General features: G+C 51.5%; 1 protein-coding gene across 3 annotated transcripts in view; it reads right to left on the minus strand.

Moving 5' to 3' along the window:
• Window positions 1–3986: 3986 nt before the first annotated feature.
• Window positions 3987–13831, minus strand: part of PTPRF (protein tyrosine phosphatase receptor type F) — a 376830-nt gene continuing 366985 nt past the window's right edge. For all 3 annotated transcript variants that reach the window (XM_041421648.1, XM_041421647.1, XM_041421649.1), the window contains 8 exons: window positions 13057–13211; window positions 11492–11777; window positions 9705–9883; window positions 7170–7296; window positions 6830–6955; window positions 6056–6210; window positions 5790–5925; window positions 3987–5654 (listed from right to left, as the gene is read on the minus strand). In XM_041421648.1, coding sequence (XP_041277582.1) covers window positions 5586–5654; window positions 5790–5925; window positions 6056–6210; window positions 6830–6955; window positions 7170–7296; window positions 9705–9883; window positions 11492–11777; window positions 13057–13211 — 1233 coding nt within the window. In that variant the 3' untranslated portion in view covers window positions 3987–5585. The remainder of the gene's footprint in view (window positions 5655–5789; window positions 5926–6055; window positions 6211–6829; window positions 6956–7169; window positions 7297–9704; window positions 9884–11491; window positions 11778–13056; window positions 13212–13831) is intronic.

Consider the following 13831-nt stretch of genomic DNA (forward strand, 5'->3'; position numbering starts at 1 on the left):
GGGGGCCTGCCTAGGGACACTCAGCTCTCCTTGGCGGGGACTGGCTGCGATTTTCAGACTGCTGTGCTAAATGCATTCTAAATCTCTAAGTGCCAGTGAGCAACCTTGAAAGTAAGCACAACCCATGAAAAAGAGACCACGCTTGGTCCCTCATGCCTAAACAAAACCTTAATTTCACTGTTTTTCCTAATTTGCGTTTCCTTTGCTGTCCTGCTACAGGCGGGCAGCAGCCCCAAAGGCCTGAAAACCACTCCAACACAGGTTTTCCCTGTCTGCTGCCTCTCTGACCTGCTCAGATCTTGAATGGCCAGGTACACACAGACAAACCCCCGAAGTGGATTGCAGCAGCAGCAGGCACGACACACAGCCTCCTATAAAAAGTCAGACAACTGTCAGATAACAGTTTTGAGACAAATTGCATTTCTGGCCTTTCTGGTGGATTGGCAGCTGCGCTTGTCATTCTTTAGTCAAGAAACACCAGCTTTATATCATCATAGAATCACAGAATGGTTTGAGTTGGAAGAGACCTTGAAGATTATCTTGTTCCACACCCCTGCACTGGACAGGGACACCTTCCACTAGACCAGGTTGCTCAAAGTCCCATCCAACCCTGCCTGGAACATTTCCAGGAATGAGGCATCCGTAACTTCTGTGGGCAGTCTGTTTCAGTGCCTCACCACCCTTGTAGGGAAGAGTTTCTTCCTCACATCTAATCTAATCCTGCCCTCTTTTGAGTTCAAAGCCATTCCTCTGTGTCCTATCACTTCAGGCCCTTGTGGAAAGCCCTGCTCCAATTCTCCCTTTAGGCACAGGAAATTGTGTAAGGTCTCCCTAGAGCCTTCCCTTTTCCAGGCTGAACACCCCCCGCTCTCTCAGCCTGTCCTCACAGGAGGAGTGCTCCAGCCCTCTGAGCATCTTTGTGACCTCCTCTGGACCTGCTCCAGCAGGTCCATGTCATTCCTGTGTTTGGGACCCCACAGATGGACACAGAGCTCCGGGTGGGTCTCAAAAGAGCGAAGTAGAGGGGCAGAATCACCTCCCTTGCCCTGCTGCCCTCAGGAGACACGAGTCAGCCTTTTCAAGATGACAAGCAGCAAAATGTTCCTGTGAGCAGAAACGTGTAGGCATGGAAGCTCGATAACCTGTAATTGTTACTGGGACTGAGACTGCTTATTGTAACTGGCAAAAGGGCAACAATGAGCTTTTAATTGGAAGGATCAGTATTATTCCTGCCCTCAGAAATCAACCAGGTCAAACAGGAAAAAAAAAAAAAGAAAAAAAGAGAGGAAAAAAAATGTCAGTCTTAACTAGGAAATGTTACAAATGAAAATAATGTTGCTGAGGACAAGAAATTCGAGGACTGTGGGGGAAGGAGTTGCCAAGCTACTGTGCAGAGTCTGCTCAGATTTTTTTCAGTGTTACAGCTATTTCTTTTTCCTTATTTAACAACTATTTTGCCTTTGAGAAACAAAATTTAAAGCAATGGAATCCCAAAGGGATAGTGCTTGGTCAGGATGTTATTTGGAGTAGCTGATCTTTAAAGGTCTTTTCTAACCCAAACCACTCTATGATCCTGAGTTAATATCACTAGGAGGCAGGCAGTGCCTGCACAGCTCCTGCTACCATCATCAATGATATGCATAAAAAATATGAAAATAGAAAGAGCAGAAGGGCACCTCAGTGCCCAGAAATTCACCTTTGACTGGCTGCCATTTAGCTGCTGTCCCACCTGCCAAACTGTGGCCTTTACAGAGCTGCTTATCTGAGGCTGCATTGGGGCTACCTGGTATAACTAAGGAATGGAAAATTTTCACCAGGGGAAAAAAAAATAAGGCAGTAGTAATAGCCCAGCTCCATTGCTTAGTGCAAATATGGTTGGTCTGTTTGAGTCTCCAAACACAAGAAGCTAAAGTGTCTTACAGCACCATCTCCAGACCAACCCCTTCAGATCTGGAGCACAGTGTGGTACCGATACCAGAGGGTGATACCAGAGGAAATGAGGCCAAAATAAAAGCCAGCTATGTTGTAAATCCTTTCTATCTGGGAAAAGCTGAGCAGTGCAGCACAGGAATGTCAGTACCAAGCCCTGGGAGGAAGCAGGGTGGCTCTGCCTGCAGTGTGGCACAAGCTGTGGTGCTGGCTCAGAGGGCAGATCAGGCTGGCATTGCTGTTGATCCACCATGCACCATGTTTGTTTTGCTCCCATTTTATTTTGTGAGATATATAGAAATAATGGGAAATAAATGTGGAAGGAATAAGTGTTTTTAAAGTGATATGAGTCCATTCCTTTGGAGAAGTGTTGGCTTTGTGTGAGCAGGCCAGAGGAGTGGACAAGAGGGGCTGGAGAAAAGCTGTCACATCAGCAGCTGTTTTTGCTGCTCTCTGACCTCTGGGAGGCTGTTCCCTTGCCAAGGTGGCATGTCCTCATGTCCTCACAGTTTGTGCACTGAGCCTTTCCTGGTCTGGGAGGTCAGCACGAGGCTTTGGCCATGTGGGTACCAGCAATAGCCTTGTCTCTGAGGCCTGGGCTCACTCATGTTATTCTTTGTGCAGTTCATGCTGAAGTTCTTCACCCTTTCTCTGCCTCCTTGTGCTTCTACTCAGTCCACAGACAAGCCCACAGGTGGGGAATGAAGTCCAAAGTGTTCCTGGATGAGGAGAAATAAGGTCCATGCTCGTGTACATATCTGTAAGTGTTCTGCAACTTTGGTGAGAATCTCTGCATTCAAGGCTGTACATGGAGTAAAGCTTTGTGCTGCTCGCGTGGCAGTGCCTGGTGAGTGCTCGCTGAGTGGCAGAAGCATTGTCAGCACCTGTATTTTGGCAGCACAGCCCGAGCTCTGTTGCTGCAGCACAGGCAGGAGCTCACTGCCCATCTACCAGCTGGCTGGCTGCCGACAGTGAGCGCGGTGCCTCCCTCCCCAGGCACACCCCTGTGTGAGCAGGGGTTCACTTGTGCCACTCTGCCATCCTGGGCCCCCACAGCGATGACAAGCATCCCACTGCCAGCAACACTGGCACGTGCCCACACACACCTGCACACGTGTGCTGCCTCCCAAGGGCAGGAGCTTGCTTTGCCCTTGGATCTGCATCCTCAGTGAGGCTGCCCAACAGCCCCTCAGGCCCTTCTGTAGTGAAGCAGTGTAGTAACAATGAGCCAGGCAAGGGGAAAGCATTTCTGCATCTGGCACCTACTCAGGAAGTGGTCTGGCCTGGCAGGGAACACTGTGTGTGACTGAGCTCCAGCAGTCACTGAGGAACCACTATGGTGCCCAGAGCCACACTAGGGAAGTCTGCCATGCATTCCCACCCATCGTGGACATGCTGGCCAGGGCAGATTCATCTCCCTGGGGAGGGATGGAAATACCACAGGGCCCTGATCCATGTGGTTCTGCCCCTTGCAGTGGCTTTCCCCTCACACACCTGTGCTGTGTGCAGGTGCTGATCTCTCCAGGAGCCGACACTTTTGTGCTTTGCAGTGCACACATGGGCAGGGCTGGCCTGGGCTGTCCACACAGAGCAGGCAGGGCTGCCACAATGGGCAGGTTTCACACCTGAACAAACGGGTGCTGCTCTGCACTCGGGCTGTGTGATGGCTCTACTGCTGAGCACTGACTCTGAATATGCGACTGTGCTCAGTTCTACAGGGCAGCGTTACTGCGGCATCCAGGAGCGTGGCAACGACTGGAATTGCCACCAAAGCCACCACCACTGACCCCTCTCTTTCCTGCATGTCCAGCCAGCCAGTGCACTCCTGTACAACTGCAGGGGGGCAGGACGTTAGCACACACATGCACAAAGACAATTGCCACAGAAGGTTTCCAAGCTCCCTGCAGGCACAGGGTCCTTGCAGAAAGTGCGGCGCACTCACGGCTGGGACACACCTGTGGGAAAGAACTTACTTGCCAAGGGCTGAGGAGTGTGCCCACTGCCAAAGGGTTCTCTGACCTCTGCTTATTGCAGAAGAAATAGACAGGAAAGCCAGCTTGTATGAAACCCAATTATTCAAATTTATTAACATCAAGAATTATGCAATGATGCTGTAGATTTTTTTTATTAACAAATAGAAAACAGACTGTATACAACAGTGACCCCTACAGCACTATGCATCCACAAGGTAAAAATGAATGTGTCCTCCAACATTACCAACCCTGGATTGCTGATTTCAACGTAGCTTGGATTCTTAACATTCGGAATACATGTGATAATACAATTAGATACCCTTCCACCACCTTTATTCATAACTCGATGCACTCAAAAGAGGGCTGCTCACTCCCCATCTTTAGTGCAAGCGTGATATAATAAGGAGTATTAATATATAGTACCATTAAATTAAGTCCAGTAGTCTTGCCACATTGGTTCATTAGAACATCCTGAAGTAGCGGAAAGTACAATATTCTAGTGACTCTTAACATTTGCAGGATAGCAGAAATTATAGATACACCCAACCTCTGAAGCCATGTGTACTCCCCTCCCCTTCCCTGCAGTACCCTGCTTCCAAAGCGAGATGGTCCAGCTCTGCTGTGGATCAGCTGGGCTTGTGCTCCTTGCCTTTGTCAATGCTCTGACGCGCTCCACTGGTGAGAGGTGACAGGATGGCGCTTGCACGCACAGAACCGTGGGATTAACACAAAGGGCCGTGTCTTGCTCTTTCCATCCCCTCCCTGGGGAACTGTGGGACCCCCTCGCTACTCCTGCCCCCTTTCCAGCAAGACATACAAAAAGTGCCTGGAGCCCGGGATTTCGGGTCTCTCACAAACGGCAACGACAACTCACGTCATATCAGGATCTGCCAATACACACGGTCACTGGATTGGTTGAACACGTATTGTAATAGGACTGAACAGTTTCCAGCTGACAAAGGGACGCTTCTCTGGCGACCCCATATGCCTTCCCAAACCCAAACCTACTAAGGAAATAATGGGGGGGGGGGAAGAAGACTAAAAAAATAATTGGTAGCTTAGGTCCAGTTCCATGAAATTTCATATTCTACAGAGGATTAAAAAGCCTACGGGGAATGGAGATGGGCAGGAACCACAAGCCAGCTGCTGCGAATTACCAAGGAAGCTGCACTAAAATGGGCAGAACCAGCAGTGACTGGGTTGAAATAAACACAGGGCAGTAAAAAAAGTAAAAGCAAAAGGAAATTAAAAAAACAAAACCCAACTCCCAAAGGTTTGGCGGGTCCAGTTCTGCTTGGGCAAAACATTAAGACTTGCAAAAAATAAAAAATAAAGAGAGAGAAGATTATAAAAACCACTAGTAACTATTTTACATGTTTAAAAAAAAGATCCCATTCCACCCACCTAAAGCCTTGCTGTGAAATGCAGTCGGCATGAGAGAGGGTGAGAGATGCACATGAGCAGAAATTCAGCCAGAGACTGGAAATGCTTTTGGAGTCGGATTCCCTCATTTGGCGCTGGGGCTAAGTTCCTAAATGCCGTGGTCAAAACTGGTTGGCGTGGAGGTCTGCTGCCTGGGCAGTACCTCCACCTGTACAGAAGGACTGAGGAATGGGCGGCTCTGGCTCAGAGGGACCCATCTCCACTCCTAGACATCCCCACCGCGACTGGAGGAAAGCACTGTTACGTTGCATAGTGGTCGAAGCTGCCAAGGTACTCCAGTGCGGCTCTGTAGCACAGCTGGTATTGGTCCTGCAAGGCAGCAACGAGGGAAACATGAGCAGAGGGGACACAAGGACAGTGGGCCGTAGGGCCCAACATCCAGAGACATCAGGGCCCTCCCTTCTCCCACAGATCTGCACTGCCACGCACAGGAGGGGAGCTCACCTCTGTCTGCACCATGGCCGGCCGCTGCGTCCGCAAGGTCTTCACCATCTGGAACATGTCCACCACGCCCTCGTAGCGCATCCTCTCCAGCACAATGCTGAGTGTGATGAACACACCGGTGCGCCCAACCCCAGCGCTGCACAGGGAGCAAGAGGGGCCACTGTGAGTCCTGCCAGCCCCAGAAAGGCTCTGCAGAGCTGCTAGGAGCGGTGCAAGTCACTCCTGGAGCACAGGGACCTGCACTGGGGTGAGGCTGCAGTCCTTACCTGCAGTGCACCGTGATGGGCCCATCCTGCCCGAACTGCTCCTTGGTCTTGTGCACCTGCCCAATGAAGTCAATGAAACCCTCTCCTGTCTTTGGCACTCCCTGTTCAGGCCAGTCTGTGAACTGGAACTGGCGGATGGTCCGTGACTGGCCGTCCTGCGGGAGAGAGGTGTTAGATGTGAACCATCGGAGAGGGCCTGATCTCACTCCCCTCAGTGCTGGTGGTCTGACCTGCTCTCAGACCCCCTGAACCAGGCCAGGTGAGAAGGTGCACAGCTCACAGGTGAGCCCAGGCAGATAATTTGCTGCATGTTTGGGACCTGTATCTGTTCTCCCATGTTCACCCCAGGGTAGCTTAGCTGAGCAGGCCTTTGCACCCTACAGGGTCCATTGCGTCAGTGTTTGGGGCCCAGCTCCACCCTAGAATCATGTTTACTGTAACACAAGGGTCCTGTGCCCAGTCAGATGCTGCACCGACAGACCCCAGGTGCAGGAGGACCTGTGTGAAATGCTTGCTCAAGTGAGCAGCACAGGCAAGGCAGGGTCTGGTGCTGACAGGGATCCCTGAGCTGTTCATGGGGCTAACACAGCTGGCAGGACAGGAACCTGTGGAGAGAGGAGCAGTAGGTGCTGGGCAGCAGCCCTTTTTGCCTGCAGTGCAAGGCAGCATTTGCTTTCCCATTTCTCCAGGAGCTGTTGCACACTCCCTTGACTGCCCTGGGTAGGGCAGAGGCATGAGAGACAGAGGAGCTGGGGAGCCAGCAGATGCACTCACCCTGGCATCCGTCACCTTGAACTCTCGGAGGATGTACTGCGGCATGTTGTACTCTGCCATGGGGTCCACCACGAAGTACTGGTACCGGGCAGAGCGCTCTGCAGGCCAGTACTGATGGCACTTCTCCTGTGGATGAGGAGCAGGGTAAGACATTAGCACTGACAAGCTGCTGCTCCTCCCTCCCGCTCCCTTGGTGCCTCTGTGGTTGTGGGGCCACAGGGTCAGCCACCAGACAGTGGGGGGCTCACCCAGAGCAAGTGGTGCCAAACACAGACTGGGGTGAGACAAGAGCACAGACAGCAGCCCCACAGCCCCCTTCTCCCCACAGCAGGACTCGTACCCGGCCCATCTCACGCAGCTTTGTCAACATCACCACAATGGTGGAGTCGTGCTCCCAGAGCATCCGCCAGAAATCCTCTGTGGTCTCAGCCAGTGGTCCCTGCGTGGCGATGTAGGCCTTCTGCTGCCTGTGACAAACATAATGGTGCTCAGAGCAGCTCCTCAGAGATGGGCAGCAGCTCCTTCTGGGGGCTGGGTGAGCTGGAGGCAGGGCCCCATGGTACCACTGAGCAAGCAATCCAGCTGTAGGAGGCAGGTCTCCAGGATGAGCCATGGGCTCCGGGAGAGAGGTGAGCTGGTCCAGCACTTGTCCTCTAAGTGCCACAGACACAGTGAGCACAACTTGGAGGATCCAGAAAAGCTCTTAGTGCTTGCTGGGGTGACAGCATCCCCTGCCCAGCATCTTGCTGCTGCTCTTGCTGCCCAGCTTCTTGTCTCCAGTGCTGCTCCTGCACTGAGAGCCCTCCTGGCACCCAGGCCCCCACTAGCAGGCTGCCAGCACGCACCTGGGCTGGAAGGAGAGACTGTGCTTGGCGATGATCCCAGCAGCACCCCCGTGTTCCTGCACTTTTACTCTCTGCAGTATCTGCTGTCCCTCCCATTGCATGGGAAAACACAGAGCAGCTGAACCAGGTCACCTGGATTACACACTCTAGACAATAATGAGGGCAGCGTGGAAACCATGAATACAGTTTTCTACATTTTTCTGCTTTTCTAAAGCTTCAGAGTTTGTTTTTGGTTCCACTGCCAACCAGAGCACCTCTCCTAATTTTCTGTGTGACCTGCCCCAGACTAGCCCCCAACCTGAAGAAAACCCCCTTGGTGCTTTGGACTCAGCTCTGGCATGCTGGTACCATGGCTCTCTGAGCTCCCAGCCTGGCACAGCAGAGCCCGGGCTGGCTCCACCACTGCGGGGCGCTGCAGCCCGTGGGACCAGGGCTGGCTTCTTCCATCCTGCCTTCCTCCCTCTGTTCTGCCTTCATCCCTCTACTGGTGCTATTTTTAATGGTGCTAAATTAACGAACGTGCTGCAGGGCAGCTGTAACATGCAGGATGCAGACAGGGGCTGCTTCAAGGTGGATTTATAACACATCGTAAAAAACAGGGAATGGGAATGCAGAACGAAGTGAAAAAGCTAATAAAGATGCAGCATCAGTGATATCTGCAGGACCTTGGGCCAACTGATTTATTTAGATAACTAGAAGAATGATGGTTCAAAGGAAGAGATGGGAAGAGATAACAGATCTTGGGGATAGGGTAAGTAGCACATGAAATGGTGCCACCTGCTGTGATGGCAGCCCTCTCCCTCCCTCCGTAGCATCACCAAGAGGCAAAGGCAGTGTTGCTCTCCATCAGCTCTGGAGCCAGGACAGTGGCTGCAGCCCATCTGTCAGACTCAGGCTGCAGCCAGGCAGCTGCCTTAATGACTGGTGGTGGGTGGCTCTGTGCCACACACCCAGCAGGTAGTGGAGGCTCTCTGCTCTGTCACAGCTTTTCTCCAGCCCCTTCATCCCTCCCCATTACTCTGTCCCACTCTGAGGGAGCCTGGCTTGCTTGGTTTTCCTGTGTTGGGATGCTCCCAGGGTTGCTCCCCTTTTGCTCCTTGTCCACTCTTGCCTCCACACAGCCCTTCTCCCTGGAAACTCTAGCTGGGCTCAGCTGCTGGAGCAGCGACAAGGTACAGAACTGCTGGCCTGGCTGGGCCCACATTTGCTCCCTTTGGCAGTGCCTTTTGCTTCTGGGAGGTTACCAGTCCAAAAGAGGCAGGTGGGCAAAGCCAAGCTGGAAGGGACGACCTTACAGTGATGGTGCACAGAGAGATGACAGGAACAGGCCTTTTATGTGCATCATTGTGATTTAGTTTGGATTATTGTCTAGGGGTTGGTTGGGAAGGGGATGTGGCCACTGGGCTATTCTTCTCTCCTGGCATTTAGCATCTGAGAATGAGATGTCAGCAGACAGATACAGAAAACTTAGGTATTACTGCCACACTAGATCTTAATCTGTGCTTTCTAAACTGTGCTCTGGAGAGAGTAACCAGGTAATGGACTTCATAGTGTCCAGCACCAGCCCTGCCTGAGGATCCAGACTCCTCCCAAAATCAAGACATGGAACAAGCCTTGAGCTGCTGCCTGGATCAGCCACTCAGTGGAAGCACACTCCTAACTCTAGTTGCTACAGCGGGGAGGCAGGTTTGAGTTAGGTACTGTAGATATAAAACACAAGCCAAGGGAAGCCTACCAGAATATCCCCTAAAACTTCCCTAGGAGCCAACACAGCCTGCCACTCCAGCCATGTGGGCATCTGTCTACAGCAACGCAAGCCAGCCTGGCAGCGCTCACTCACAGGCAGTCTTCACATATTGTAACTACACACACTGCAGTGTCTGAGAAGATGGAAATAGATAAAATGCAACAAAGCGGTCCCTGTCCCACCTCAGGCGGTCAGGACCAGTACTTGGGAAAGAGAAGGCAGCTCTGCCTGGCTTTCCAAGCAGGAAGGACAAGCTGGCACAGTCACCCAAGGTAATCCTTACCTGTAGCCATCTATGAAGCTGGCATTGATGTAGTCAGAGCCCTCGACACCGCGGATGGGCTGCAGGCAGACTCTTGTCAGCTCGTACGGCATGATGTTCACGAGGCGGTTCTTGAACTTGTTGCACGGGAGGTTGGCACTGATGAAACGTGAGGTATGTGCTTTAGAATTGGCCAGCAGCTGAAAGAGGAGGAGACACATCAGATCCCTGCTGGAGATGCAGCAGTCTGGGGGCAGAATTGGGATCCTGGCAGCAGTCATGCAGTGGAGTGGAGACTCACAGCAGCTCTCTGACACACACAGAGCCATGAAGCTTTGTACCTCTCTGAGACATGGATGTATGCTGGATGGTGGCAGGGAAGCAAAGCTTTTCCTCTTCCAACAATGTCTTGTTATTTACTTCTCACCCCAGAAGAACCCAAGAAAATGTGAGAATTGTAACAGTTTTAGGTAAAGAAGATATATTTTGGGTTACTGTGAGACATTTTATGTCTCTCTTTGAGTCCCGTAAACTGGAGTCATGGTAAATGTGTTACTTAGATCTGCTGGCAGATTCAAACAAAAGTCACTCTTCCTTCCCCCAGCTGTTTGTTTTTTTTTTCCTTCCCCAAAAGACTGCCTCCAGCACCTCCAGAACCACCCTTCTCTCTACGAGTGGAAGCTTGACCTCTACAGAGGCTCTCTGCAGGGGGACAGGGTTGCTTTCTGGGGAGCAGTGCAGCCATGGGAGGACCTCCCATGTTCTGCTCCCCAGGGTTTCCCATGTATGGACACTGCCAGGGCACAGAGAGGAGCAATTTCATTACTGTTCTCAAGAGACCTTTGGAGAAATGAAAGGATAGTAAAATTTTGTCTTTCTTACAACAGAATTGCTTGAGTTGAGCACTATTCTGTGGCTCTCCTGAGGAGTTTCTCAGTGTCACCATGAGACACTCAGGCAGCATGTTTTACTGTCCCAACCCCAGGATACCAGCAGCTCTGATAACCAGAGGACAGCGCTTCTCAGCTATTCCCAGTTTACATGGAAAGTCAATATTTTGCCTCTCCTGCTCCTTTGTCACTTGGAGGGAATCCCCAGGGTGAAGGTGTACTGCTGCAGTTCATTTCACAGCCTGCATGGTCTGCTGCCTCCCTGCATGAGCTATATTCCCCTGCAAGAGTTCACTGGACTAATGCACCTCATCTGAGAATATGGGCACTTAACTGAGCTGACTTCAGCTCCAAGGCTGTAACAAATATCTGCAGTTGGCATACACAGATACAGGCAGAAAAATGTGGGCTTGGCTTCTTAAAAATGGTGTGCCTTAAAACACTGCCTTCACCAATTCTAGACAGTGAGGCTTGGTGTTGAGGTAGTTAAAAGATTACAGAGCTTAGCATTGAAGAAATGAGACCAGAAATGTCTCCCATATTTAAATTGGAGCTGTTTCCAGACAAGTTGTTCACAGTAACATCAATTATCACTAACATGATATGCATCTGATTTCAGATGCAGCTCCTGCCGCACAGTGAACCTAGAGCAGAATGTGCTGCTGGGAACTGCACATCCATCTGCCTTTTATATCATCCCCAGAAGCTGCCAATCCAGGGGGGACCATGGCCGACACAAACTTTAAAATTCAAATGTATTTTAAATCACCGCCTACCTGCTTTAGAAACACACAAAAGAATAACTGTCTGTAATGATCCATAGCCCACCTCTCCCAAGCCCTGGACGAGCAACCTGAGGAGCTCTGTGGGCAGAGACAGGCCGCTAGAGAAGTGGGGTGCTGGGGCTCTGCCACCAACCTTGAATTCCAGCTCCATTGCAGTGACGCTCTCGCCCGGTGGCACCTGGGTCAGCTTCTGGATGTGGGCGAAGAGGTTGCGCGCGGGCACCTCGGTGTTGCCGCACGTGGCGGCCTCCAGCAAGGCCTCGTGGATGAAGATGTACTGGTCCTCTGTCTGCACCATGTAGTTGCGCTGGGAGCGCATGCACGTCACGTGGCCGTAGATGTCCACGGTCTTCTCGTGCTTCATCCGCTCCAGCATGGCGTCGATGACAATGAAGCAGCCGGTTCGGCCCACGCCAGCACTGCAGGAGCAAAGCACACGGTCTGAGATGACACAGCCTCCTACAGATGTCACACGAGCTCTAAGAGCGCTTAAGAGATCACCCGGACTTGGGGCACACAAGGGGAGTACAGGCTGCTCTCTAGGAGCGAAGCTCCAAACAAGAAGTGACAGGAGGAGCGAGGGAGAGAATCACTGGAGAATGCATGAGGCTCCTCAGCCTTTCTGCTGTCCCCCTTTCATTGCTGGAGTGGAAAGGACATGGTGTCACCCTGCTGATCCCTGTGGTGGCTGGCAGCCCCTCCACAAGGAAAGGAGAAATGTATTTAACAGGCAGGAGAGTGACACACACGTGTGTGTGAAGTCAGAAGACGTGAAGAGCAGACTGGGCCCTAATACCAGTGAAGTCAGTAATTTCCAGCCTGCTTGTCCCCTAACCTGGGTCACTGTTTCCTCACCCATAAAACAAGCACGGCCAGCCTGGGAGGGGAAGTAGAAAGCTGAGGTTATGCACAACTGTGCTGAGCCCTTCACTCAAGCACCAAATGCCTCTCCACAGCTGTTGGACAGGCAGCAGCAAACCTCAAGCTACTCCCTCTGAGAGCACCCTGAAAACAACAGATACACGGTTGTGACATGTAAACACAGACAGAGAAAGGGAGCTAGGCATTCCCTCATTTATGGTGCAAGTCATATCCTTAACAGGGCTTTAATACAGCTTGTTTGTGTGTTAATTACACCCCACTACCATCTGAAACAGAGCATGAAAGAAGAGCATTAAACACTGCTGGTAAGGCGTATGTTGAAACAGCAATGATGGAGTGGTTTGTTCAGTAACAGGCCCCTCTTGGCTGCTACAAATAAATCTTGGCTGGGTAAGATGCTGAGCCTTAGTAGACTAATATTTTGCCTTAAGAGCTGCCTTTCTATCCTGTGAAAAAGTGCAGCTGTAAATACTGCATATGAATGTTCGTAGAGGTCACTGCATGCATTTCTGTCAGTGATGTGCATCTGAAGGTACCACCCACTTATGCTGGGCACAGATAATTTAGTTTTGAAATGGCACTTGCAGTTTTGCAGGAAAAGTGTTTTCTGAGGCTCTTCACATAGCAGTGCTGTTTAATCTGATACAGCAGTAGCAACAGAAATGCCACCATTGCATTACAACTGCTGGGCCTGTTCTGCTGCCAGCCCAAGCATGCAGTGCAGGTTATGCTACCATGAAACCTTTCCCACAAGAAGGGGAGACTCCACTTTCAGACAGGTTAAAGCTCCTGCAGCCAGAAGGCAAACAGTCCTACCTGCAATGCACAACCATGGGCCCAGCATCTGTTGGGTTACAGGCCTTGACCCGTCGCAGGAAAGCGAGGATTGGGGTGGGGTATTCTGGGACCCCGTGATCGGGCCAAGCCATGAACTGGAACTGTCGCAGCTCTGTCTTCTCATTGGAGCCATTCTGTCAGAGACAAAGAGGAGTTGTTTTGCATGAGAACATCTCATACCAGTGCAGGAACCCACTGACAGGGCAACAACACAACAGGCACGCAAAGCCCTGTGTGATGATGCATGTACTGGGCTTTCACCAGTGAAAATTTGGAGGAAAACCACACATTTATTGCAAATCTCCAATACATATAGATGCTCTGTAGAAAGGCAGTTTTACAGACAACAGAGCATCTCTGCAGGAGGGGAGCAGACTGCAGGAAAGGTGAAAGACTTGTTTTCTGCACAGCACAGGTTCACTACCCGCATAGTCACTGCATGTTCAGGGAAAATGGGCACTGGTCATGGAAGGGCTACAGCAGCCAGTTCTCTCCCTGCTCCTCTGCATCACGGTGTCCCTGGGCTGGGTGATCAGCCTGTGTCTGCAGACTGCCCTGTTCCTCTCTGGGCTTGGCTGAGTGATCCATGCAGCAAGCAGTAGGAATGGCTGTGTGGTTGCTGGGGCCTTCCTGGGGCACGAGAGTGTCCCCCCTGAGCACTGGGCTCCTGGCCCAGACTCAGTCACGCACAGAAGCACTTGCTGCAAAGCCTGTCTGCATTGACACTGCTGCTGGCACTGCCCCCAGGGATTTC

Source organism: Onychostruthus taczanowskii, unplaced genomic scaffold (genome assembly GCF_017590055.1).
Source record: "Onychostruthus taczanowskii isolate IOZ18803 unplaced genomic scaffold, ASM1759005v1 scaffold7, whole genome shotgun sequence".
Classification (NCBI taxonomy): domain Eukaryota; kingdom Metazoa; phylum Chordata; class Aves; order Passeriformes; family Passeridae; genus Onychostruthus; species Onychostruthus taczanowskii.